The sequence below is a fragment of the Amphiura filiformis genome, chromosome 17 (genome assembly GCF_039555335.1).
Source record: "Amphiura filiformis chromosome 17, Afil_fr2py, whole genome shotgun sequence".
NCBI lineage: Eukaryota > Metazoa > Echinodermata > Ophiuroidea > Amphilepidida > Amphiuridae > Amphiura > Amphiura filiformis.
In genome coordinates, this window is record NC_092644.1 from 7,170,515 (window position 1) to 7,198,253 (window position 27,739).

At 38.8% G+C, this 27,739-nt stretch overlaps 1 protein-coding gene across 3 annotated transcripts in view; it reads left to right on the plus strand.

Moving 5' to 3' along the window:
- LOC140136878 (uncharacterized) overlaps window positions 1-24,024 on the plus strand; it is a 76,953-nt gene extending 52,929 nt beyond the window's left edge. The window contains exons 4-14 of one of the 3 annotated variants that reach the window (XM_072158487.1): window positions 689-847; window positions 1,618-1,803; window positions 2,690-2,821; window positions 6,534-6,702; window positions 8,425-8,546; window positions 9,803-10,114; window positions 10,243-10,560; window positions 12,351-12,683; window positions 13,538-13,678; window positions 18,279-18,419; window positions 20,405-24,024. In XM_072158487.1, the coding sequence (XP_072014588.1) occupies window positions 689-847; window positions 1,618-1,803; window positions 2,690-2,821; window positions 6,534-6,702; window positions 8,425-8,546; window positions 9,803-10,114; window positions 10,243-10,560; window positions 12,351-12,683; window positions 13,538-13,678; window positions 18,279-18,419; window positions 20,405-21,075 (2,684 nt within the window). In that variant the 3' untranslated portion in view covers window positions 21,076-24,024. Of the gene's footprint in view, window positions 1-688; window positions 848-1,617; window positions 1,804-2,689; window positions 2,822-6,533; window positions 6,703-8,424; window positions 8,547-9,802; window positions 10,115-10,242; window positions 10,561-12,350; window positions 12,684-13,537; window positions 13,679-15,428; window positions 15,500-18,275; window positions 18,420-20,404 lie in introns of those variants that run through there. The other 2 variants (XM_072158488.1, XM_072158489.1) reach the window with 2 other exon arrangements.
- The last annotated feature ends 3,715 nt before the right edge of the window (window positions 24,025-27,739 follow it).

The window sequence follows — 27,739 nt, forward strand, 5'->3', positions numbered from 1 at the left end:
CCGATTTACCGACGCGTTCAGACACCCACACCGGCGACACCCGTAGTCCCGTATAGATAAACCGTGCCGGAGTTTGATTGAGAGACGTCAGACGCAAACTAGTCTTTTTAATTCTGTCTCCGATTATAACAGTCCTACATTCTTGTGTGGTTTTTGATGTCAAAGAAGTTGATCTGTAAGCCAGTGGTGTAGCCAGGGGGCAAGAGGGGGACAGGGCCCCCTGTGGGAAGTCTTGCCCTCTTGCCCCCTGTGGGTTGCTGGCCGCCCTGATATTTAAGATTTTTTGTATATTTAGCCCATTTTTTACAATTTTCGTCAAAGTTTTCCCCCTTAAAAAGTTGCCCTGCCCCCTTGCCCACCCTCTGAAAAAGTGCTGGCTACGCCACTGCGGGGAGTGTAAGCTTCTGTATCTCGACTGCTCAGTGCCAGAAGTGCAATAGCTGCCATGTGTAGATGAGTATAATATACTGTGTGTAAATTGTCAAATTTTCACAGGGTAGCTATTACATTTACCCACTTACTTGTGGCACTGAGCAGTCAATCTTTTCTCCTCTACGATTGCGAAAAGCTAAGTTTGCTATGATTATGTTTCAGATAAAATTGGTAAGATAATATAAGATGAATAGGCAAATGTTACTCTTTTGTAAAGATTTTTTCCCTTTATATGTTTTACTCCTCTTGCTTCTAGGTGGTCTTGACGTCTTTGTGCTGGAAAAAGGCTGGATATTTGACAGTTTAATTCCGGTGGGTTTTAGCAACTACTGCAGAAAACTTGATCCATGGTCTCAGACTAATCTGCCTCAAGTCAACATTTTATCTGCAGGAAGTTTGACGGGAGGAATAGCACGTAAGAATCATCGCGCTTGTTTAATGATTATCATGATAAAGACCTACCTTTATTAAAATGGTAATTATGGTGTAGGCCTGGGTAGTGCATGGAAATTAGAAGGGAGTCTATTAGTACATGTAGTACGCATGGTACGTGCCATTTGAATTAGTACGTGATATCTGAAAGAAAGACAGTTATTTACTTTGTCAACAGGCTTTTGGTTCAGCGTGATATCTCTAGAATCGTCAGACGTGATTTTGCTTTTTTTTCGAGTTAATTTGTATTCTACATCCAGTTCATTTGTAGACCTTTGCGGGTTTTCAAAATCCATATCCATCCATAACAGATATTATTAATGCACGTGTCACCAATCTGTACACCGAAGCCTTTATCAGTTTATTTTAGATATCTTTTAAAGAGGCATGGCGAGAGAAGACAACCCTGTCTCACACCAATAAAGACTTCAAACCAATCAGTGATCTTTCCATTTACTACGACTGAACATTTGGTTTGCTCGTATAAAAAACCGCGCATGCCGAGAACCGCGAAAGCCGAGAACCGGTCGACCGCCGGTTCCGGACGGTTCCGTCCGGTTAGATCCGGTTTCTATTGTTCAAAATAATGGAACGCGGTTCAACTGCAGATAAACGGCGGTCGAGTTTTGATTTCATCCCTAATAAACTATCGCGGTTCTCGGCTTTCGCGGTTCTCGGCAAGCGCGGTTTTGTTTATACGAGCAAACCAAATGTTCGTCCATTATGTAATCTCTTTATCCATTCCAATTGCAGCAACCTTGATGCCTATGCCTCGTCGACTACCATTCCATTGGCGATCGGGTATCATCATCTGGATACATTATGATAGAGTAGTGGCTGAACACAAACCGTTTCAAATTCAATGCAATTATCCTTACACCAACATCCTGGGTGGTATAAATGTAGTACTCAACGTCAATGCAACTCTCACTATCAATGGTAGGTGTACCATCCGGGTCTCGATCGGGGGGGGGGTGTTCTTCGAAAATGTTTTTACGGGGATGTGCCTCGCAGACTTTCGGATGCCGACTTTCTCTATACCTACTCTTTGCTGTTTTTGCCTCCCATCAGTAGACCAATTTTTCAACAAAATAAAACACCCAAAAGTACCCAAATTTGCGCTATAAATTGGGCGCTTTTCGGGGCACTTTTACCCAAATACGCCCAATAGAGACTGTATTAATGTGATTATAAGAGCAATATTCACCTGTCAGGATAATCAGGGAGTATTACTGAGTGTGGAGTGTGAACATGGAGATCATGCATTTTCCTACAGTGTTACTTAAGATCAGCCTCTGAGCGATGAAGATGCAGAATTGCGATACCGTTGTTTACCCACAGGGCCAAGTGTTCTATCTTCACCGACAAGTTGTTTATGGCTGAGATTTCGAGGCAGATTTTAAGAAGAGAGTTATTGTTGGCTCTCTAATGTGTTGGTACTCTATGTGCCTTCAAATAGAGGTACCTGTGAACCAGTCATTTTGCAATGGGCTATCAATACAGCAATAACAAAAGCAGTTTTGAGTACACGAACTTGTTCCTCCTCACCTTCTGTCGATTTGCTGGAGTCGGATTTATAAAACAACACAATGATCTGTCAATAAAGTGGATCAGTGCAGGAAAAAGCCTGTTTACTGGAGAAAATGAGTGATTGGTGAAAGCAGCACCATTTTGGAAATTGTCATCTGTGCGAGGATTTTATACGCAAAGGATACATAAATTCAAGTATACAATGGGCATCGATGTCCACAAATAGTCTGTATTTATTTATTTTTTACTGGCTCTTACAGTATGTTTTTGTTTGTTTTTCCTCTACCTGTTTCAGGGTGTCCATATCGAACATACGGAGCATGGTGTGACCAAAAATGTAGCTATTGTGCCAAAGGTGTGAATTGTAATAGTTTTACAGGAGCTTGCATTTGCCCGAAGGGTTTTTACGGAGGTACTTGTGAAACATGTAAGTATGTTAACATGGCATGTCAAAGATTTAAAAGATGTCTATTTTGCCCAACACGACAATAATAAACATTAGGATTCAATGGACATTGCTAATTTTGAGAAAATGGACACAACGGTGAAGTTAGATAATTATTTTTTGTTTATTGTAGTTAGATAACATTTGCTTTAAACATTTTTATTCGGGTAAATAATGTTTACTTAATGTATAGGCCTACTTATTATATAAACCATGCAGATACGCTAGCCTGAGTCCCTCGGCCCCGATACGATCTCGAAACTAGTAAACATGGTGGAACAAAATGGCCGTTTCAGCAAAACCCGATGACCGTGCGTAAGCAGTTGAAGGACTGGTGGATCAAGCCTACCGCACACGAACCATAAATGTATGACAAAATATTTTTGTTTTAAAGAATATCATGTCAGTAACATATGTAGTGTGTATAAAATTACCACTTTCATCTTGCACAGTTGGCTTTCTCATAAAAAATATATGCCGTTCAAAAACATCGTTTAATGCCTCAGTTGCAAAATGATGAAAACTTATGCAGATACCCAGCAAACACATAAGTTATATTTTGGCTTTTGATTTAAGTAAAAACGTTTTAATAACATTAAAATGTCGGGTTATATAAAAGGTCATAAAATCGTTTTAAAACGTTGTGTATGAAAACACACTACAACAATATTTTTAAAATGTTTTCGAAATGTCATTGTAAACTATTTTTGCAAACATTTTTGGCCAAATATTTTGTCAACACTTAAATAACATTATGTTAAAATATTTGCATCCAGCAAACACAGAAATGTTCTTAAAATGATTTGTACAAAACGTTTTAATAACATTTAAATGTCGGGTTATATAAAGGTCGTGAAAACATTTTAAAAACGTTATTGTAAATATTTTGGGCAAACATTTTTTGCAAAATTTTTTTCAACCCCAAAATAACATTCTGTTTAGAATGATTTGTACCAAGTTTTCAAAAATGTTTTTGGAATGTTATTAAAACGTTTTTATACCCTTTATGTAACCCGACATTTAAATGTTTTCTGTAAAACATTTGTGTTTGCTGTGCAGAAAATTACCAAAAATGTTATTTAATGTTATGAAAACGTTTTATACCATTAATATACCCTTTATATAACCCGACATTTAACCGTTTTCTGACAACCTTTTATAACCTTTTGCGAATGATGTCGAAAACGTTTTGTGTTTGCTGGGTACCCCCTTCTTGCATTCACATGACGATCTGTATGATTGCAGAAAGAAAATAGCGTATCGGCATATCGTAAAAACTCGATAGTTAGCATATGTGCTTACTATCGAACACTTTTAAAACATGCAAACATGAAGAGCCCCATCTACAAAAGTGTAAGGGTTTTGAGTAAATCATCGATACACATAGTTACAAGTAAACCTGCAAATGTGTGTCTCTCTTTCTGATTTACATTTTCAATTACTAAGCTCAATTTCGACAAAAAGTGCAGATTCGAGATTCTTGTATTGGCATGACGAACCAGTCCTTTGGTGTTGGCTGATTTTGACAACTTACCTCCGATGGCGTGTTGGGAATTAGTCAAAACCACCCAGCACCTGGGGACCAGTAGTCATGGTAGTTTACACTACTTCCCCTCACAACATGTTGTATTGTATAGAACAATACATTGCACCGTTCTGAATGTTTTTAAAACTAAATTAAAATTTAGTTTGTCTTGGTTTTTGTAATGTGTAATTCCATTGAATGTGCTTGGCACCTTACGTAAGAACTACTGGACCCTTTTATAATAAAGCTAAAGTGAGTAATCTTTTGTCAGCTGAGAAGCATACAAAAGATTACTCACTTCGAAGTACGTCCTCTCCTTTTGTGCCCGCCATATTTCAAAAGGGCTTATAAGTTTTCCGTAATATGGAAATTTACGAATTTCACGGAATAGAAAACGGAAAACAGGATTTCATAAATAAAATTAAAATTGTTGAAAAAAGTGAATAAAAATACAAAAAAAAAAAAAACACACAAAAATTTGTGCCTGTTCTTTTCGGCAAAAATGTCAGCCGTTAGTGCCTTGTTGTTAAAATGGTGATTAGGATTTAGCTATGTTTCGTTTGGCAAAACAAGATAATATTTTTTTATTCTAAAAAAAATTGTGCTGTACAACACTGTACAGTATTTTAATTTTTCAGGAATCGGGAGTAGGTAGTTCTCTTTCAAAATTACAAGCTGCTTTGCTTTGTAATCATTGCTTTGAAACATACCATGTTTTTAATCCAGATGTTTCTTTGACATTTGCCGGCTCATTTGAGGTTTGAATGTGATGTATGAATCATAATTCAATTGAAAAGAATGGTTGGAAGTTTCCTGTTATACGTCCCCGAATAAATTCATACGTTTCAAAAATATCTAAATTCAGAACTTGTTAATCGATTAGGCAATATGCACGCAATAGTGGTGTATCGTCATAGATATGGTATCATATAGTGGATCACTGTCAGAGTTTCAAACTAAACTCGCCGTCAAACCGGAGGATCACTCCCATTGTGGCCTGTATACCATCCGCGATAATCAATATTTGAAAATCACCCTAAACAAGGATTTAACCCTTGGCTAAAACGATACCCTAAACAGGTAACACGCGCCTGTTTTCACACCCTAAACAGGGATTCTTCCTTGCATCAAATTTCATACCCTAAATTTCATTTCCGCGTATTAGCAATTGCAATTTTGCTACCCTTTTTTTTTCCTTCTAATTTTTCATGTTTTTTGACACCCTAAACACGATACGCGCGTATCGTGCCTACCCACGAAAAACTACCCTACGTATTTATTATCGCGGATGGTGTACAGGCCACAATGGAAGTGACCCCCCCCCCCCCGGGTCACGGATGCATACGGTTCAGCATAGTTGCAAACTTGCCTTTATCTCGGAACTAGATATACAGACGACGAGACGTGCTTCGGGGTTTGTTGGAACGGGTTACATTTTAATATTACGAGTGACTGAATAAATACCCGAACATAAGAGGTGAAGCAATAATCACTCCACTAGTGTCTGTACGATATAGCCAACAAGATTACAAATTTATTTGTATTCACTAGGTCTGACATCCGGGAACATTGTCCCCTTCGTCCCCTTTGCACAAGCGCGGGCATAGCAACCAGCTCGAGAAAGGAGAACTGCACATGCGCACACTGGTTTTACAAGGCTATTTCCCCTTTGTGACGTCAGCCCGACCAAGAGAATCACGGAACGATTCGGTAAACATGAGCTCTAAATAATCAATAAAATTTAATTTTCTTAGAATTAGGCGAGGTAAGCTTTTGAGCTTCTTTCCCTCTATAACAAAAAATCCCCTGCACCCCCGGCCTGCACCAAGATCTGGTAATTCTGTCCCTTCGTCGACATTTTTTGAAGAGGGAGGGCATTTTCTCCTTTTATGATTTATGCTAGCAGGGTTATTTTTTATAAATAGCCACATTTCTATAATTGAAGACAGAATTAAAACGACTAGTTTCCGTATGACATGTATGACGTCCAAAAATGCCATACTGCGCAGGTCAGCAACCAATCACATTGCGCCGTTGCCCTGACGTCAGACGCAAACTAACCTTTTTAATTCGGTCTTCAATTATCGAATAACTTTGCAGACGATGGATCGCAAGGCAATCAGAATGTATTAATCATAATAAAATGATAACTTTTTGTTCTACTTTTAGCTAAGCAAGGCGTCCGTGTGAATTCGGACTCCGTGTACCTGCCATTTGGCGAGACTGCTCACCTGACGTGTACCTCTTATGGCTTTAAAACAACGGCTGGAAGATGGACCAAGTATGGAATGCCACAGAGATCAGTTTCCCGAATAGAAGATGTTAACTACTCACCAAAGTAGGTATAGACGAATCCAAATTCACGCATTCCTGCACCTCAATGGCAGCCATTAGCTGGGTCCCCGTCGGCTCCATCTCACCTAAAATGTGAAATGATGCGGTCTTGGAGGGTATTTTAAATTGCATTCTATCACCCGTGCTACACGTAGGCAAAAGAATGATGACAGTTTACAGCACAAAAGAATCTAACATCGAATTTTAAGCGGCTTTAATCCACCCATTATTGGGCAGTCACAACACCAGTAGGTGCTGCGGGGACCCAAAAATGGCCGACCAAATCCTGACCATGACTTGGCTCGTTGGATTCGTTTAAAGTATCCTTTCCGGAGAAAATTTTGTCCGAGAAGTGTAAATTTAGGGATGACAATATATGTGACCCATCACATCGAAACAGACTACTTCGCGGCTAGCTTCTTTGGCAGATAACAATGAAAGAAGATGGAAAAATTTAAAGAAAATAAAAAGAATTCTGAGCTTGTTTTGCCTCATAAAACATTTTTACTGTATCTGATTTCAACAAGTAAGGTGTCATTTTCAAGCTAAAAAGCAGCAGTTTATCCTAGTGATTAAAGCTCCATTTTCATTTCTGCCGCGAGGTGGTCTGTTTCGATGTGATGGGTCACATATTCAACTTGGCTGCCATCTCGGTTCCCCTTCAATGCAACAAAGAAACAATAACCAAGGTTGCCCCGCAGAGCTACATAGTACACAAAAATAGTCATCTGTATTAGCTCGCATGGCTAGTAGCTATCAGGCAATGTCCCGCACGGCTACAAAGAAACAATAGCTATCAGGCAATGTCCCGCACGGCTACAAAGAAACAATAGCTATCAGGCAGTGTCCCGCACGGCTACAAAGAAACAATAGCTATCAGACAATGTCCCGCATGTCTACAAAGAACAATAGCTAGCAGGCAATGTCCCGCATAGCTACAAAGAAACAACAGCTATCAGGCAATGTCCCGCACGGCTACAAAGAAACAATAGCTATCAGGCAATGTCCCGTACGGCTACAAAGAAACAATAGCTATCAGACAATGGGCGTCTGCTTTGCCCTGCAAACTTTGTGAATACAAATGGCAGAGATCTGTATCTTTATTTAAAAATCTCAATATTCATATCATGAATGTGAAGGTTATGGTGCACAAGGTACACAAGTGTCATTAATTATATATACATCAGAAAAATTGACATCACAATGACCATAATCCTGCGTAGAATGAACAATGAACATCCAAGTCCTACCAAATAACACAGCCTGATTTCATTTGACAAGGTCCGTCATCTGAGATGATCCACAGGCTCAGCTGTAATGGTAACATCAGGAAGTGGGTCAGATAATCACACCCAACAAGTCACCGCGGTATGTTTAACATCTGGAACCTCACCTGGTCTTATCTGGTGTTCAACAGGGAAGTGCTTTGGAACCTCTGCTATTCTGACTATTTATAAATGATTTCCAGACGTCTAGACTAGTACAACAGACTATATGTGGATGAGATTGTCCTTGATGAAATGAAGATGATTGAAAACACTGGTCATTGGGCAATAATTTCTGAAAGAGGTGTTCATTCATTGGGCGCGGGGAAGTAGAAAGTTCAATAGAAAGGCATCATTGCGTATCAGTTGGTATATCCTCTGAAAATGTGTATTGATGTGCTATCGAGAGTCAGAGGAGTCTCAATATTTATTCATTTGTTACATTTTTATATTTCTAATAGACCTTTGGTTGTTTACACAATCATAGAAGCAAAAGATACATCGGTAGATGGCGTGTATACTTGTGAAGTTATGGACGACACGGGCGGAGTATATACAAAAACAGTAAACGTTACTGTTATAGGTGAGTTAAAATCATACTAGTGGAAATGAATAATGAGAATTATTTCAGAAGCGATGAGAATTCGACAAAATTTTCTTATTTCTATGAAACTTTAATCAATGTCCAACCTTGTTATGGGGGAAACCTGCGTGTCAACTAACGTACTTGCATAGGGCTTGTGTAGTTCAAAATAAGGGGGAAATCATACCTTTACACATAATCATTGAAGGAGATCTTTAAAAAAAACCCAAACTGACGGGCGTCATCGAAATTATTAGCAATAATATGACTCCGGCAATCACAACATTATTCCTTATATGTTAGAAAAACAATTATCAAGCACGAATCACATGGGTTTATTTGAAACAAACTCATATTGACCATAAAAACGAGTAAAACATCCGGCTCTCAGCACGCGATATTCAAAATTCCCGGGTGCTGGTATTATCGAGTGCAATGACGTCCCAGTAATACAATGAAGGCTGACGACGATTGAGCACAAATAACCATTGCGTCATTGCACTAAGAACATTTCGGCCCGGGAATTTTGAATATCGCGTGCTGAGAGCCGGCTGTTTTTATTCGTTTTTATGGTCAATATGAGTTTGTTTCAAATGAAACCACATGATTCGTGCTTGATAATTAATTTTCTTTCATATAAGGCATAATGTTGTGATTGCCGGAGACACCCTTTAAAATCTTTGCACGTCTGATTGAAACAAGGTGACCACTTATGAACATTTAATATTTAAAACTAATTTGGAGCTTAGTCAACAGTAATTACAGCGAGTGCTTGAAATCAGCATTTGAATAAACAAGTTCTAGAAATATTCAACAAAATTATTAAAAATGCTCAATTTAGGAGAAAATCTAAAAAAATAACACAATTTTGAACCAAATATCAACTATTTTTGGCAAAACTAAAAATAAAGAAAATGCTTACTTAGATTTTCATTACTGACTTTTGAAAAAATATAATTTGAGTCAAAATTATGTCTTTATGATTTTCTTCAAAACTGAGCAGTTTTACATAAATCTTATGTCACAGTTGGATTCGTCTAAGTTTTTCCATTCTAAATATATAATATTCTTAAGACCAACAAATAGCAGTCATGAGGCCCAAAAAGTTTTCATAATTCCAAGATTCATCATACCAACCGCATGCATTATGCTTATTCTGTTTCATTCCGCCAATCAACTTCTGAATAGGCATATTATTGTTATTTAATTGTCTCACAAACCAGATACCATGTTTATTTTTCTGTTTTCATATTAAGGTGTCCCTGATGCATTTGTTGAATTTCCACATAGTCAAGAGGTCACAGTCGGTAGTTATGTATCCTTCAGGTGTTCCGTGAAGGAACTCACCGGAAGACTCGTATGGTACCGAGGGCCATTTAGTTTTCCAAAGAACGCCACTGAAATGGTATCTTCGGCACGACACCGGATCATTACTCATTCACCTTTGACCTCTGAACTTTTCATCAGTGACGTCAGAGTGGAGGATGATGACGTTTATAAGTGTTTCGTGGGTCACGTGTTTACAGAAAAGGATCTGGTTTTTGCGCAAGCTAGATTGACAGTGTTCGGTAAGTTCCTGCTGACTGTTTCGAATTGAATTGAGTAGACTAGTTCAGAAGAGTTATCATCACTTTTGTACAATTTTATTTGATCATCTTTCACAAAATTTTTTCTCGTTTTTCTCGTTTCGCAATAGTTCCAACAGAATCCCGTATTGTCGGATTCCACGAAGGCGAAGTCCTCACCCATCAAGAACAGATACCACTGCAACTGGATTGCAGAGCTGACAATACCAAACCAGCTCCAAGGGTAACTTGGTTTGTTGGAGATACGGTTAGAATGAAAGGAGTCTTCACTGAAACTTTTCTATCAGAGGATGGAATAACCTATAATATAAACAGTAGATTGATTTTTAATCCCACGTGGAAACATGACATCAGTGCGGTGAAGTGCGTTATGGAGAATATGGCTATGGGAGCGGTGTCCCAATCATCGGTGTATTTAGATATTACATGTAAGTGTACAATTTAATTTGACTAATTTTGAAGGTCATTTTTAAGGTCCTGATCACAGGAACACCAACATTGTTGGTCCACCAAGTAAAGGAACGTCTGATTTTTGAGGTTTGATTTGAAACATTGTACAGTAGGAGCATTGCATGTGTGATTCAGTAGCGTGTTCATTTCTCAAGGTGCAGCGATGGAGAATGATCTGTCACCGTACGTTGAAAGAGTCCTCAAGACGTGGATGAAGTCTACAAGAGTCGAGAATTTGAAAGTGCGGGACGGTATGTAAGGTGTCATTAGTTACGTAGGTACAAATCCATCCTATGACTTGTAAGACAACCAAGAACAGAATACACTACTGTCCGATGGAGATGTTGTGGAGATTATGATGAAAAGGCTGACTTCCAAACACCACCAACAAGATCCGTATAGAAGTATAGTAGCAGCATTCTGGACGCAACGTTCCCGGAACCACACGGCAGCACACGACGAAAGCTTTGATGGAACATCTTAATTACTTTCATATGGAAAAACCAGGTAATGCTCTGAGATGCCCAAGATATCTATGATGTAGCCACAATTTTGACATTGCAGCGCATGGAATGCCTTAGAATGGTTTCAGAAGGGTTGGAAACGCTGATAAATATACGAAACAGCATAGATCTGGGCCAAAAAAGTGCATTTAATCGACAGATCTAATAGACAGACCCGTGACGTCTGCGTGACGTCACGGGTCTATACATGTACAGGTAGCCGGGTATAGCCCCCTTCATCTGGCCAGACGCCACCAACGGCATCTATCTCTACTTCCGAAAAACTCTGGATGCAAACCAGTAGTATAGGTTGATGCAGCAATTAAGTCGAGAGAAAATGAATACATGCATTAACGAAGCGCTCTGTTCCTGGGGCTTCATGTCTTTGATTAGCCTTTTGGTTTGATTTGTATCCCAGTCCAGCTCTGTCTTTCTGTCTGTCCTCTGCACATCTTATTGACGTTCTTTCTGTTCTGTTTCTCTGACACCATTCCATCGTGCAAGCTTCTTATTCCTCTCTAGGCCTTCTCGGTACAGAGTCTGGGTTGTTCCATATTTGGAGTACTTGTTGAGGTAGTACTTTCTCAGCTGTATGCATTTTACTGATGTGGTCATTTTCTTCATCTCTAGGCCATACTTAGATCTTCTTCTGTATAATGCATTGGTAGTGGTGTTTCTGCTGCAAAACGGTCCATTTCTTACGGTACTGTGTGCATGCAGCTTCCAGTTTCTCAACAAAAAAGTTATAGATGGTGAACTCCCATGTAAGTCTAGGCACAGTTGCATTTTTGTACATCCAGAGTTTCATGATCCCATTCATATGCCTTTTGTCTGTTACATCTAGCAGACATTCTAGCTATCCTGTTACTTGATTTCTTATTTCATCATCTTTTATAGATGAGTTTTCCCAGAAACCGGACAGGATGGATGTGGATGTAGGTTATTTCTTTCTCATTAATGATCAGCTTGGGGCAACATTTGATTTTACAACCCTCTCGTCGCATCTGAATATTGGGTACAAATTTCTTCATGGCACGGGCTTTACACTTTGATGGCTTTCCATTGCCTTCATCGTGTGGGTCCATGTAAGGAATTCGTCCGATGAGGAAACTCATGAAAAGGGTTAATGTCGAAGTGGAATATAAAGTAATCCCTGAAAAACGTACGCAGCTACCAACATTTTCAGAGAATCAGAACGTGGTAGAACAGAATTAGTGATATTATTCAGATTTTATACCATAATTACATCTATCCTTGTTTTTCAGATGCACCAAAAGTCAAAACTCCTGCCAGAGTGTCCGTTAACGAAGGCGAAGAGATTCTTATCGAATGCCTTGCCAATGCCAATCCCGATGTCACGGAATATCATTGGACAGTAGAACATCCTAACGAACCTGGAACACATTCTCTCAGTCCATCCTCAGTGAGAGGCGGCGAAGATGTTGTCCCCAATGCCAACATAGACTTAGCCGGTCAATTTGATGAGAATATTTATCAGTTAAGAAAGGCAGATGAAAGACACAATGATATGATTGTTACGTGTACAGTGTATAATGTTTTTGGGAGCGGAAGAAGTGAAACCCACGTAGAAGTGCAAGGTAAGGGATTCTCCATTATTGGGCTATTCCATTTAAAATCCACACTACCCTGTCGAAGATTTAGTTAAAGTCTTCCACAGAGGGAATAGCATAGAGAAATGGGTAACTTCCATTAGAAATGCTCACTCCGGTTGTGGAAGATAGAGGCCCGGGATAGAGGTAAAGGCATGATGCATGATACAGGGGGAGTATAGGTTTCAAAATGATAAACCCTGACCAATTACATTTGAAAAAACATACTCCCCTTGTGGAAGATATTTTAGTGTGGATATAGCCAATTAGATAGAAAAGGGATTTATAACGCGGATATTACCCTCCCTACACTCTCAAAGTTATTTTTGAATAGAATCCCAATTTGTTTTTGATCCCGTAACTATTCGTTTTAATGAGATATATTGCCCATTTTGATTAGGTTTATTATCCCTTTGAACCGAAAATTTTATCAAAAAGAATAGTTTCTATTTTACTTTAACAAGTAACTATTCATATTGACAAGATTTGACAAGATTCTTCATTTCATTTTGACATGTTTCTGTTAAATTCCCTTCTGACAAACTACTCAAAGTTGATAAGTTGGGTCATTTTTGACAAGAATAATATTTATTCTATAATTGCCATGATCTTGTCAATGCTCAAATTTGAGAAGTTTCTATTCAAAATGAGTAGACCGTTTTAAGTATGTATATCAATAGCCAATAATGTGCTATTATTTGACATCACAAGGATATTCCTCGTATTTAGAATGCAATTTGATGTGTCTGATGTACTCTCAGGTTCCACAAAAGTACTGTGCAAACGTTGCTATCCGATCCCTTAAGACTTTTGGTTTTTTTAATGTCTTTACTGGGTTGCAGGTAAACCAGCTGCAATGGCGGCTCCAGTTATCGGTATTGGCATTATGGTAGCACTAGCCTTACTGGTCATGGTGGTCATCCTCCAGTGTTTCAAGTCACAAATTCGATCATTTTGTTGTGCATCACAAAATGACAACCAAGGTATGTATCACACGTAACCATGGTAACAGAACGTACAGACCTACCTATTAAAGAGATCTATAAATTACAAATGGTTCACATTTTATCGGAAGATTTCAGTGAAAACAATAGAGGCCGTCAGCGTGACGTCATATGCCGCCACATGCTGCGATGGTCGTTCGATCTCCATGCGTGAAGAGCAAAATCACCGTGTCGATGCGTGATAACAGCTGCGTGGCAAGCTGCGCCCTGCGCGTAGTGTCCCACGCATGAACACGCGTATCATTTGTACCCACAAGATGGGGGTGAATGGCTGACGGCCTCTATTCTAGGTTATTGGGTTTTTTTTAAATATAGTTTTGTAAGGGCAATATCAAAACCAATATTTAAACCATAACATTTGTATTGCTTAAATATAAGACTAATCACGTACGGTACTAATCAAGAAGTGTTCATATATTGTCGTGGCCATTCATCCACAGTCTCCAGTGTAGTGCATGCTGCCTCTTCTCTATCTTTATCTTCTTCCTTTTTACCTTGACTCTTCTTTTCCATCCTTCTGTATTATCTCTGTTTCTTGTAATCCCCCACTTTTAACTTCTTACCGCTGCTCTGATAATACCTTTGATTGGTCTTGCCAACTGGCACACGCTTTGTCTACGCCACTACGTGTAATCTACTTAGGGATGAAATCAAAACTCGACCGTCGGCTGACCAGCGGTTCGGTCCGATTCTGTCCGGACGGGAACCGGCGGCCAACCGCCGGTCGAGTTTTGGTCTCATCCCTAATGTATTATACCGAAGTGCTTGTCTCAAGTTTTGTATTAATTTCTTGCATTTAAATCCATAATGTACGATCGTTGTTAATGAATTCGGTGTATTTTTTTTCATTTTTCATACCTGAAATTTTGCCATATATATATATATGTTATATCCCAACTTACGCTTATTGGAATCCCAAAAAATGTTGTTTGACAACAGAGACAATTCCATAGAGCTTAACAGCTAATGCAGTAAGTGGGGTTTCTTTCATTTGACCTCATTATTTCGGCTTAAAATGTATAAAACGGACAGAAAACCGCCCTGACAGTTGTTACTCATTATATCATTATTTTTTGGCAAAGAATAGTGCGCTGTCACCATGCAAAAGGCAACAAAATGCGTGGATTCGAACATAAGTTTGAAACTATGTTTTAATTATATACTTGTTAAGAGTGTGATGTGGCCCTCTAAATTTCGCACAGTGCGTCACAAATCAACAACATTCTTTTCAACATGAATGCAAATATTCCGCACGGTTGTTTGATGTGATCATTTATTAATTTTTTAAACAAAACATTAAATAATGTTCATTTCTAGACCTGAATAATACCAACAGCTTTCACAATAATAATAACCTGTATATACACATATATTTTGTAGCAATTTTTAATATAGATTCTCGTTTCTATATCAAATTATTCATCTTTTTTTGCTTTTTTTGTGATAATTTTATTCTAAGAACTGTTCATTTGTGTGAAAATTGAGGGCGCTATTTACATATTTTAAATTTAAATTAGCCAAATTCCCTCGTCATTTGTTAGTCTTTTTGCTGATGTTCTAATATCATTATACAAGTGTCCACCCCTTGTAAGGATGTAAATAAGAGTTAAGATAAATAGCGCCATCAATGTTCAACTTTTCTTTAAAAATGACTCAATTTTACATGACATCAAACAACCGTGTCCGTTTCAAAATTGAAGAAACGTGTTTTGTGTTTTCCCTGGCACAGACCAAAGATTGATGGAATATTGACTGGAAACTACAGCAAGAGAGATCGCCGCAAACTTCCAACCAGGACAAGTAATATAAAACGTTATTTAGCACATAATTTTTAAATGTTGCCTTCATTCTGCAATCATTAGACGGAAGCGCCGTATTTAGCGTTAGCTTTGGATATTTAATTATTTTCTTTCTTTACCACCGGCTTACCCGGGTGAAAAATAAGAAAATAATTAAATGTCTGAAGCTAATGCTAAACACGGCGCCTCCGGCTAATGATGTGTTTCATATTTGTCATTATATGTGTGTGTCTTTGTGTCCTGTGGTTGTGGAATATTGTTTTGCATGAACAATCAGAATAACTATATAATTATTATTACCTTAGGAAAATTCTTTAACAAATAATTTACTTTTCATTTCAAAATGGTGACAGCGCTCAATTTCCCTCCAACTAGATACATTGTTTAAACCTTTATTTATTTATTTGTTTATTTATTTTGCTATATGTGTAACTAACACAATAATTGGTGGCCGCCCGCTATGATGAAGCTGAAAGTACTAAATTAAGACAGACGCTGCTTCGATCGAAAAAGTGAGGACAGTGTGAGCTCGGGACCTTGTATAAGAGCATGGACAGTATAAAATCTGTCCGCTATGCTAAAATGTACTCTCAATAGGTAATGATATGAATGAGCTACAATGTGACGTAGACCACGAAGAGGTGGCATTATGATTTACCCTATGAGTTTTAGCAGAATGATTGACAGCTAGCGATGTATGGTTCATTGCGGGTGGAGCCATTATGCCCATTTTAGGCTGTTGTTGTTATGCAGATATCTGTTCTGTGAGTGGTACATAAAGGGGACTGTAGATTACCTAGAGGGCAGTCTGTGTATACACAGTTCACTGCAGGCGGCATAGGAAGCGTAACACGTGACGTACGAGGCTGGCGAAGATACAGGGCTGACAGCCCCATTCAAAATACACGGTTAGCAATTACAAATGGAAAATTAACATACTTGCAGTGGGGTACCCCGGCGGTTTTAGAGTAAGATAATTTTGCTTTGACACCACATAACAAATTTAGAATCGTTTGTGAAGATTTCATGATTATGTGTTAATCCAATGGCGACCTCAAAATTGGCGATATCGCTTCCATCACCGCCTGGTTCACTGTTCGTCACTTAAACAGACATGGTCAGGGGTACAAAGCAGGGTCATAATATTAATAACGAGACTACATGTTGTCCTTTGAAAGTCAAATGTGAAATTAAGTTCGGGATGTCGAATATGCAATAAGGTTCACTATGTCGAATCAATTCACCTTTTCGGTAAATCCCATAACCCTTTGCGAGTACACCTGAGAACTCGTCATTTGACGTCACGCCGACTTGTAATGCGCAGTAACGATGTTCGATAAACGATGTGCGCATCGGCGCGACGCAGTATGACGAGTTCTCAGGTGTACTCGCAAAGGGTTATGGGATTTACCGAAAAGGTGAATCCTAACCGTATAGCCTTAACACTAACCCTAAACCAAAACCAAGCTCTAACCCTAACCCTATTTCACATTCGATAAAACGAACTTTATTTCATTTTTGACATAACTATTACATTTCTTGAGTCAACTATTGTGATATTTACTCCGTACTTTATAGTCGTGCGATAGCTAAGGCCTAATTTTCCTGTCACATCATTTTGGTTATTACGAAGCTGGTCAAACGCAAATGAACTATATGACGTATATTATGCTTGCTTACTTGCTTAAGATGAGTGGTGTCCTCGAACTGCAACAGCACACCAAATCCTTCTGTCCTGCATGGCCATTCCCAAATCCATAACATCCAGTCCAGTATCCTGTTTCAATACATCCATATCAGCTTGGCTACAGGCACATCATTATTACTTCTTTACGCATACCCAGCGATATCATAATAGTTGTTCCCGTATTTCTCATGTGGAGCCTTATTATATCTTATTCGACATAACCCCTTCGATAGAGCGAACCTTGTTTTATATTCGACATAGCGAACCTCGTATTTTGTGATAGAGCGAACCTTATTTAATATTCGGTATAGCGAACCCCTGGTATATGAAAATTACCAATTCGAGATAGCGAACCTTCGATTGACCTTCGACGTAGCCACCTTCGACATAACGGGTGTACAATTTGCATGTGAAATCGCATCGAAACCTGCTGCTTCTCTTGCCATATTTGCTTGTTTAATAGGAGTTTTCGTAGGGTTATTGCCAAGTAGCACAACAGTGTCTAATTTGCATGAATAAAAAATGGCCGCTATATGCAAGGGGTGACATTTCAAAGATGATCAAATGTTATAAAACCATACCAGTGTATTTCTCTCGTCATAAGGATTCAGAAAAGGCTGAGTTTGACCTGATTCTGATGCACAGTTCTAGAGTTATGTGGGAAAGATCAAATGTTACAATTTGGGTACCACATGCGACAAAAATTGAAAATTTTTCTTATTTTGATTTTAAAAATAGTCTCAGATTGCTCCGTTGTCGGAGCATTTTTCAATTATAAACGTCTGGGGACCCTAACATTTGACTTTTTTGCTTATAACATGTCATGTCAAACTATACTATGATAAGCCGAATACACTGGTGTGGTTGTTACCCAGATTTGACCAACTTTGAAATTTCACACGGGCATAAGCAAATTAGGCACTAGCATTCCACGACTTGGTGATTACATAGATTATGTTGCAATTGGTGGTGAGTTTAATCCCTTATTGTTCTTAATTTGACTGCCCTTATAAGGCATAAGTTATTTACATCACACTAATTATTATGCAAATGATATTATCGATTACCTCAAAGTGATGTTTTCTTTCAGAAGACAAAGATTACGATGTTTTTATATGCTATAAAAGTGGTACCGAAGAAGAGGAACTTTACGTGGTTCGTATACTTATCCCATGGCTTGAAGAGAGGGGTTTCTCTGTTTGCGTCCATTATAAGAATTTCACCAGGGATAAAGGTAGGTCAGCAAGATGGGACAATACAGTCTATCCACTTAGAAGTACAAACCAAATCTGTGGCATCGGGGGTCAATGCTTGGCGTCACACGCGAGCCATTCCGAAATTATATTCGAGACGGAGAAATAAAGTTTAATCTATGTGGTAAATTAGATATGAGCAAGGTTTTTAAATCAAGTCAACACATACATAAATGACAGCCAGTGAAAAAATTTCACTGACTATCCAGTGACTATCCCCTGGATAGTCAGTGAAATTTTTTCACTGGCTGTCATTTATGTATGTGTTGACTTGATTTAAAAACCTTGCTCATATCTAATTACCACATAGATTAAACTTTATTTCTCCGTTATACAGGGTTCAAAAGAAATAACCCCCCCCCTAAAATTAGAAAACATTTCTTTGCATAACTTGACATTTACTTTGTTGATTTGAGAAATTCAAAAAGCTATGAATAGAGGAATCGTTTTTCAACCCTCCCAAAGTTGTTTCATTTGCAAAAGCAATATTTTTGGTCAAAAATAATCACATTTTCCAAAAATGATGCTTTCAGAAAAAGTTGCACTTTACCACATTTTGTACAAAACATTCTCGATATTAATGTTATGGTTGATTTAATTCTTGTTTTTTTCCTTCACCATTCTGTCTCTGATCCTTCAGGCACCCATGCAACCATCATTCAGTGCAAATGAAAGATTTGTTGAACTCAATTTTGGTGTAAAATGAGATTTCTTTGATGTTTTTAATCATCAGTTGTTTCAAAATGATAAAATCATTAGGAAGGAGAAATGAGCTCTCCACGCATAAATTTGACCAAAATGATGAACATTTACCTGTATTGGGTCAGTCAAAGCATCTTGCATTTTGATATAAAATTATGGCTTTCTTGGATAAAGGTGTAACACTCATGATGTGGCCACAAGAGATTGGCTGCATGCAGTTAATTGGCTGGATGCTGACTTCCAACCTCCAATCTTTGTTGGCCATTTCTTCTTTGTTATGTACGCCTTTAGTCACGAGATCCGGTGCTATCGATCTTTGCAACCGTTTCTGTCTACCATTTGCAAGTAAATTTTTCATCTCTTCTAGCCAACGAAAGAAATAAGCATCACACTACAAACCTTATTTCTACTGCTATAGTGATTTTACCATTTTTGAAGCACCGACTGAAAACCCCATTCATGTCAAATTTTATGTCGATGAATCATTGTTTTACACTGAAAGATGATTGCATGGGTGACTGAGTAATTGGATACACAAAATTTAGGAAAATTAACTAACAATTAAATCAATCAAAACATTGATCACGTTGACATCGAGAACGTTTTTGTTGGGAGGGTAGCAAAAAGAATCTTCTATTTACAGGTTTTTAAATTTTTCAAATCAACCAAATGTATGTCAAGTTATGCTAAGAAATAAACTGGTTAATTATGTTAGCCAAATCCAATAAATATTACTCACGGAACTGAGCTTTCGCCATCTTGGCTGATGGCTTGATCACAGATGAACTGGTCCACTGCTTTTCCCGCGAAACTTGGTTGCTATAGACGCATCCTCGTTACCCGGAAGTGATGTTGATTTAAGCAGTGGGTCATATACATGATCTAGAAAGTACGCACCCTCGTCGCGGTTAAGTGAGTTCTTCCCCTTTTTTCTGATTTGGGTGGCCTCCCTGACTCTTCTTGAGAAGGCGTTGGAGTCTCTATCCAGTAATTTGGCCTCTTTGCTATGCTAAGAAATGTTTTGCTATGCTAAGAAATGTTTTACAATTTTAGGGGGGGGGGTTATTTCTTTTGAACCCTTTATGTTAAAGAAACAGCAAAGGGAAGGAATAGTAGAAGGAATAAAAAAAAAGGATGGAAAAGAAGAGATAACGACGTGAAGGTATTATTATATTGGATTAGAGGATAAGACATCGTAATAAACAGTAAAACGAGTAGTTAAGAGAAGAGTATATTCACAAACTTTATTCCGTGTCATTTTCAGGTGAAGATGAAAATATAACTGAAGCCATCAATCACAGCAGCAAAGTCATCTTAGTCCTTTCTCCGGCATTTATTAACAGCTCGTGGTACCAATACGATTTCCGTCCATCACTTGAAGATCTCAGTTCATTACGTCAAAACGACGTTATTCCTATTATGTATGAAGATATGACGCTAGCAAGAAATATAGATCCTGTTTTGTATCGTTTACTACGTAATGTTTCCTATATACAATGGCCCGCGCATGATCCTGAAGGCTGTGGAACCAGAGAGTTATTTTGGAAACTGTTAAGGGAATCTCTGCCGCGAGTACCAATTGGTGAAAAAGGTTCCGGTATGGCTGCTTCTGACGTTAGTCTTCCCGATATGGTTGGGGAAGAGTCACATAGATATAATGCAGAGGAGGAAAGCCTGTGGCCTTTACCGCCTGGAAGGGAAAGATTATTCCAATCACGAAGACAATTAAGTAATAGTCCAAGTAGAAACAGAGCAATGGTACCACCCAATGCTAGAAGACATCGAGTTTTGCAAAGACAGGAAGGGCGGAGACATCATCAAGAATTACCTACCGCAATGCATGATGGGAGGAGATATATATCGCATGATCCCAGACGTGTAAGAGAAGAATTGGACTCAGACATGTACGACCCAAATCGAGTGCTCATAGTTTAAAGCCATATTGTTATATTTGCTGAGGATAACGCCCTCAATATTTTTCGAAATTCTGTTTTTTACACGATTATATTATACTTTATTAAACCAACATACCCTGCAAAAATCAAGACCCTAGATGCTGTAGTTGTGTCAAAATCTGAGATTTTGAATAAAACGCAGGAACCGTCGTTTTATTATTACGATGGAAATCGACCGCATGTATGCGTATACGCGATGTTCATAACACAGTACGTAGATGACGTGCAGGACGGTGATCTACACAACAAATGATCGTACCGTAACACGTCCGAAGGAATGGTACGTATTGGCGACATCGGCGCTGGTAGTAAATTCCAATTTTCTTTGCTTTACCTCAGTTGTTCGGCTCAAAATCTAAGGGAGCATATCTGCCAGTAAAAGCTAACATTTTATGGAAAAGAAATACTGATCTATTTTCTATGGAAATGTGACAATATGGCTTTAATCGTGAATAAAATCAACTTCGTGCTAACAGAGCCGGATAAAAACCCTGTATTAAGGTTACGGAATGATTTTCATCCATACCATATAAAGTTAAGGGCAGAGGAAAAGAAAAGGGACAAGGAGGCCGTTTCCCACCAGAATTCACGTTGATCGTGATCATAGTGTGAAATACCATAGTTTTTTGCACATTGTCCCAATTTGGAAGCTCGAAGATTTGTACAATCTCTCCCAAGAAACGGTTTATATGCCACCGATAATACAGGGTCAAAATGATGCAACTGGTTTTTTTCGTCTTTGCCCCCCTAATCTTAATTGCCCCCCCAACAGAAAGCTAGCTACGCCCGTGGTTTCAGTGAAATAATGTTGCTAGTTACAAAATATAGCTCCACATTGACATTAGAAATTTTAACCAATTCGTTTTTTGATAGATCTGGAGCACTAAAAATCACCAACGTTATCAAGTCAAAAAAGAATTTTTGTAAAGTTTATCAAGTCAAAAAAATACCCATGGTATCATTTCAAACGGGGGGGGGGGTGACACTGATGTGGGTACCTAGATTTTCCAAAAGCATTTGACTCAGTCAACCATTCAAAGCTTATTGAGAAGCTCAGGTGTATGGTTCCACAATCCTTGTCTGGTTTCATAACTACCTTGAGGGTAGGTTGCAGAGGGTGGTCATCTGATCGGTTGCCAGTCACTTCTGGTGTCCCCCAGGGGTCCATCTTGGGGCTCTGTTTTTGAGTAGTTTTTATTAACGATATATCTTGTGTCTCGCCTGTCTCGCCCGCATTACATTGTGAGCTGATGATGCAAAATGCTTGAGCAGTCTGGTGCTGAAATAGGATTATTTGGCTTGACTCAGAAGTAGCGTCCACACAATGTTTTTTAGTGTTTTCTATATCTTTAAGACATAATGGTTCAGATTCTGGTTGGTGCCACCATGGCACTCTTGGGCATTTGGAAATAAATGACCCCATATGATTATACAGGGGTCAAAAAGTGAAAGTATTGAAATATCACAAAGTATATCTAATTATTCATCAAAGACCAAGGAACATAAATATGTATTTTTTTCTCCTCATAACGACCTATGGTTCAGAAGTTATGTGCCGCAATAGGCCAAGGGTCAATTTCCAGTTTGTAGCTGGGTCAAAACGTAAAGTTGCTTAGGTTGTAGCAAATTTTTCGTGTACCAAAAGGACTTTGTTTCAAACCCCCCATTTGCGGGATCGGGCTCATTAACGGTAGAGGGAGGGAGAGAGAATGAATAATAAACTGAGCTCAAAAAGAAACTTATAATTTTTTACAACGCATGAATCACAAGGTCATATCTTAAAATACTGTCAATCAAAATGAACCAAAATTACACACAGGATTACTTTAATACTCTACTCAATACACATGTCAGTAACCAAGCAGTTGTCCAACTGACACAACAGCAAAATGCACGGTCATGGGACAGCTTCCTGGACTTCCTCCACTTTCACAGCCCAACATTTGGCACCCAGCACAAAAAATCTGTGAGAATGCACACAAGATCCTTGCACAGATGATAAAACGATGCTGCTTTCTGCTTTTCATACACTTTTTTCATGAAACGGCTGGGCTGTGAATGTGTTCCATTTTGCTGTTGTGTCAGTTGGATAACTGCGTGGTTACTGACATGTGTTAAGAGTAGAGTATTGAAGTAAACCTGTGTGTAATTTTGGTAGAATTTGCTAGACAGGATTTCAAGATATGACCTTGTGAAAAATTATAAGTTTCTTTTTGAGCTCAGTTTATAATAATTTTAATTGGATATTTAATTTTATTACCTATTGGGCAGGATGTTTTTTGCCAGATTTTGATTCCAAGTTGTTACGTATTGGGCTGTTGTTACGTATTGGGCTGTTGTTCCGTATTGAGCCCTCGCACACGAGACAAAGAATTTTAGTCCAATAAAGCTTTTGTACAAGTTGGGGAATCGGATTGTACTGTTAGTCACTGATAAGAAAAATTGAAATTCCTAACATAAATATTTTGACCATGTTCTCGCGGTTGTTTGATGGCATGTAAAACTGTAGTAATTTTTAAGTAACGGTAAACACTGATGGCGCTATTTATTTTAAATTTTGTTTGCCTCTTTAGAAAGGGTATAGACACTTATATAATGGAATTAGAACATCAGAAAAAAGACTAACCAATGCCAAGGAAATTTTCAAAAAACTTATCATGTAATGTAGTATATATATAGTTTATAGAATAAAAATTACTACCAAAAAATTAGAAAAAGATGAATTATTTGATATAGAAATGAACATTTATGTTAAGAATAGCTAAAAATATATGTGTATATTAGTGTGATAGCTGTTAGTATTGTCCAGGTCTAGAATTGAACATTTATATAATGCTTTGATAGAAAAAATAATAAATGATCACGTCAAACAACCGTGCTTACAGTCTTCATTTGAAAATGGCGCGTAAACACTTTAAAAACATGCATAAGAACATTGCAGAGGATAGACTGGCCCCCAGTCTCGGTTCGGTTCCATCTCTGGATAATGTAACAATAAATAATTACGTAATGCCCTATGAAAAAAATGCCAACTCCCCCCTTATTTTCTTCAATGCCAAAACCCATTCCTCTTCATCCACAAATCGACGCCACTAATTACACCCACCACAGTCAACCATGCAGCAATATAGAAATATACTCGTATTATAAGTGAACGCGAAAGTCCATTGAGCGCTGATTCCGAGACTGGTCCAATCTGTTAGAGATCTCACTTCCAAATATTCGTTCAACGAAGCACGGTGATTCCGATGTCAATTACGAAAGCCCCGCCCCAGTTTCAATTCAAATATGGTAGCACAAAGCTATGCCGCGGGATGTGACGCAAGATCGGATGGGACACTTGTCAACAACTGAGAGGTATTGAGCTCAAGTGGCACGCGTCTGATAGACCCATGGTACGCGCAATAATAAAAGGCAACCACTCGACTCGGACTTAGGCCTATTGTCCATATTGCGTATATTATCGCGTGCGGTTTGCAAATGTTTGCACATTATTTAGCTAGGGAAGCCTTTTCAAATATCCCCGCGCTGCCAAGCTGCGTTGATTGGTCGGATACAATATCGTTGTTTAGTCGCTTACACAAACGTTAATGTAGTGAAAACATGGACCTGGTATATAGAAAGATTGCGTGACTCCAAATCCGTAAAAGTGAACTCCCAGCATTTTGTGGGAACTGGAAGTCAAATTGCTTACAGACTGGGAGGGTCCATGTATTGGGTTGATTTTTAATGCTATGTAATCTACATTACCAGTCGTTCTCCATGGACCCGAGGGAGGGTCTATGCAGAGGATGATTTAAGCACTTCCCACCACGCCACTGTGTTGACTTGCGGTTAGCACAGCTGTGTGAGTGAACATGACACGACTGCTCGCACATTGCATTGACGGCCATGGTTAAATTTGAATTTGGACTGATATATTTACAATAAAAACGCATTCACAATGCTGGTCGATTTCACATTTTATGTTACCTACAGAAGGTGTGAATTATCCTTCATGCATACATCACTTTAGATCTGAAATCGACCAACTAATAATGACACACGCACAATTCTTAAACATCTTTTGCACAGAATTCAATGGGATTTGAAAAGTAAAGTGGCAGTTGAAACTCTGGTGATAACACGTTTGCAGTGCATGATGGGGCTTCCTTAAATCATCCTCTGAGAACATTGTTTGCCAATCTCTATCTTCTCTGGATAATATTATTCAAATAATTTATGATTTAAAACAAAACAATAATGTCAAGACTCAAGAGAAAACCCTAATTACATACGAATATGTTCCACAAAAGAAGGGTGTGGTTGCGCATGCTCGTTGTTCCAGGTAATGTTGCACAATATCGGGCAAAGAAGGGCCTATAGCTGCGCCTGGAAGTTGTCCATTAAAAGTCTCCATTGTACAAAATATATTGTATCGGGCAAAGCTCACATAGTCGGTCAATCTGATCAGGAGATAATTCTGATAAAAGATTGGTATCATTTTAGCGAGAGCAACCATGGATATTCAATGCTTTGTCTACAGGTCAACTGGGCCATATGGAAGAACAGGGGAATACTTAAATTTTCCCCTGAATATGGACCCAGTATAAAGAAGAAATAAACAAACAAACAAACAAGGTTCAGATCAGCGGTGACGTCATATGAATGGAGCTCTTCGTCGGCCTCTACTCTTTGATATTTGACAAGTTCAGCATATGTCTGCGTATTGGTGGTATGGTGTTTTGCTTTATTAACAAGAGGAAAACCAAATGTCCGCAAGCAATTTTGATTAATATTATTGTACGTGATGGAGCCAATGCAAAGAGTTTCAGGAACTCTTAGTACTAGGATCTACGATTTTCAACCCTATTTATGGCATCTTCTCCAATTTGAGCAAAGTTCTTTCTTATAGCATGGGAGTACTTTCATGTTTATAGCGAGATGTTGAATTGCGTTTTCCCAACTTGTGGCAGTAGCACAAAGCAAAGTTTTCACATTGACGGTATTCTGTGGTATCTAAAATTACACACCCAAACGGCCTTTATCGACAGGTAAAATGCGAATGCTCTGAGTTTTCCTAAGATATTGGAGTGATAGTGCCTTTTTGTCTTCTAAACTGAGATTAGAGTGTGTTTTGTTTGGGTTACTCACAATTTAAGACTGGCCACTTTGGACCGCAATTTTATTAGCGTAAACCTACGATAAATTATGGCATTCATGTCCGGTGGCTGTAACAAGTTAATCGCGACTTCAGTCTCGGTGACAGCAAACTTCAGTTCACGTGCGAGCACACGCAACTCCGGGAACAATTCTTAACCCATTTGCTGATATCTGCTGCAATGTTACAGTTAGAATTGCGTTTTTCTGTTTCAGTTTTCTTTTCCACGAAGCGAGCACAAATTTCTCTTGTTAACGTGTGCTCTTCACCTCGTATTTCCACTTTACCGTCAGCTGATCATGCTGACAGTTCCCTGGCGTGAAAGACGCGATGTCCAAACCATCTTTCTCTAGTGTCCAATTCTGACATTCAAAAGTGAACCTTCCGCACTTATCATAGATATCATATGCTTTCTTTCCTTTTACGGAGCTTGATAAACGTAAGCTTACTGGCGTGATGTTATTGTGTTTACAGTTCAATGAAAAACGGAGGTGGTTCCGGGTATCTGGATTGCGTTATACTGGTTATCTCCAAATGTCTACCGTTCGGTGAAGCAATCCTTGCCGTATTGTTCATCTGTTGTTGAGACTGTGATCAAGTCAAAGGTCAAGAAGGTCACGATCGTATGATACATATCACGGTCTCACTCTCACTCTAAGGAGAGCCAGTGAAAAGTCCGATGTAGGAATACCAGGACCGCGACAGACTACAGCAGACAGTACATGTACAAATGTGATTTTCACATTAAGATTACGTCATTGCCAGAGCTTGGTTTTATTTGTTCATTAGAATGATCTATGTAGGAGTAAGACTTGGTCGGCGACGACGCTTGCGAATTGCCTGTCTTCAACTGCGGTATAGCATGGTATAAGCAGTTTGTACAGAGTGTCTCATCTCATACTATAGTATAAGATCTCTGTGAATACTTTCTTGCGTTTGGACCCGGGATTTGGACCGGGCGTTTGGACCAAAAGTAAACTTTAATCATTCAATACACAAACACCAACACAGATAAACTTTCATGAAGACTTTCAATAGGTTAATGGCCGTTAATCGGCTACTAAATATGAGTTGTGAGAATGATCACGTGGAGCCGACTAAAAAAAGAAAAGTTCCCGGAGTTATTGTTTCAGACAGATGTCATTTGCTAACAAGAAACGGCGGTATACGTAACAAAAATGGCAGACGATTGTCGTCTGGAGGACGAGCAGAATCAAACTGGCGGCTGAGGAGACCTAGGCTATATAGCTAACGACGTGACGGACTAGCGCCGTGTATCTGACTACCATCCGTACCAGCTTATAAACCTTTTCCAAAAAATACCACCAGAATTCCTATCATGGACCAGAGCAAGACTACACTAGAACTCACTGGCCCTGCTCTATTACAGTTATCGATACTTGTTGCAGGATCGCAGCAGTATTTACAGCCTCCGACGCCAAATAGGCTGACACACCCTTCATCACCGGGGCAAGTCCCGCCCGACTGTTCACACCCACGATAT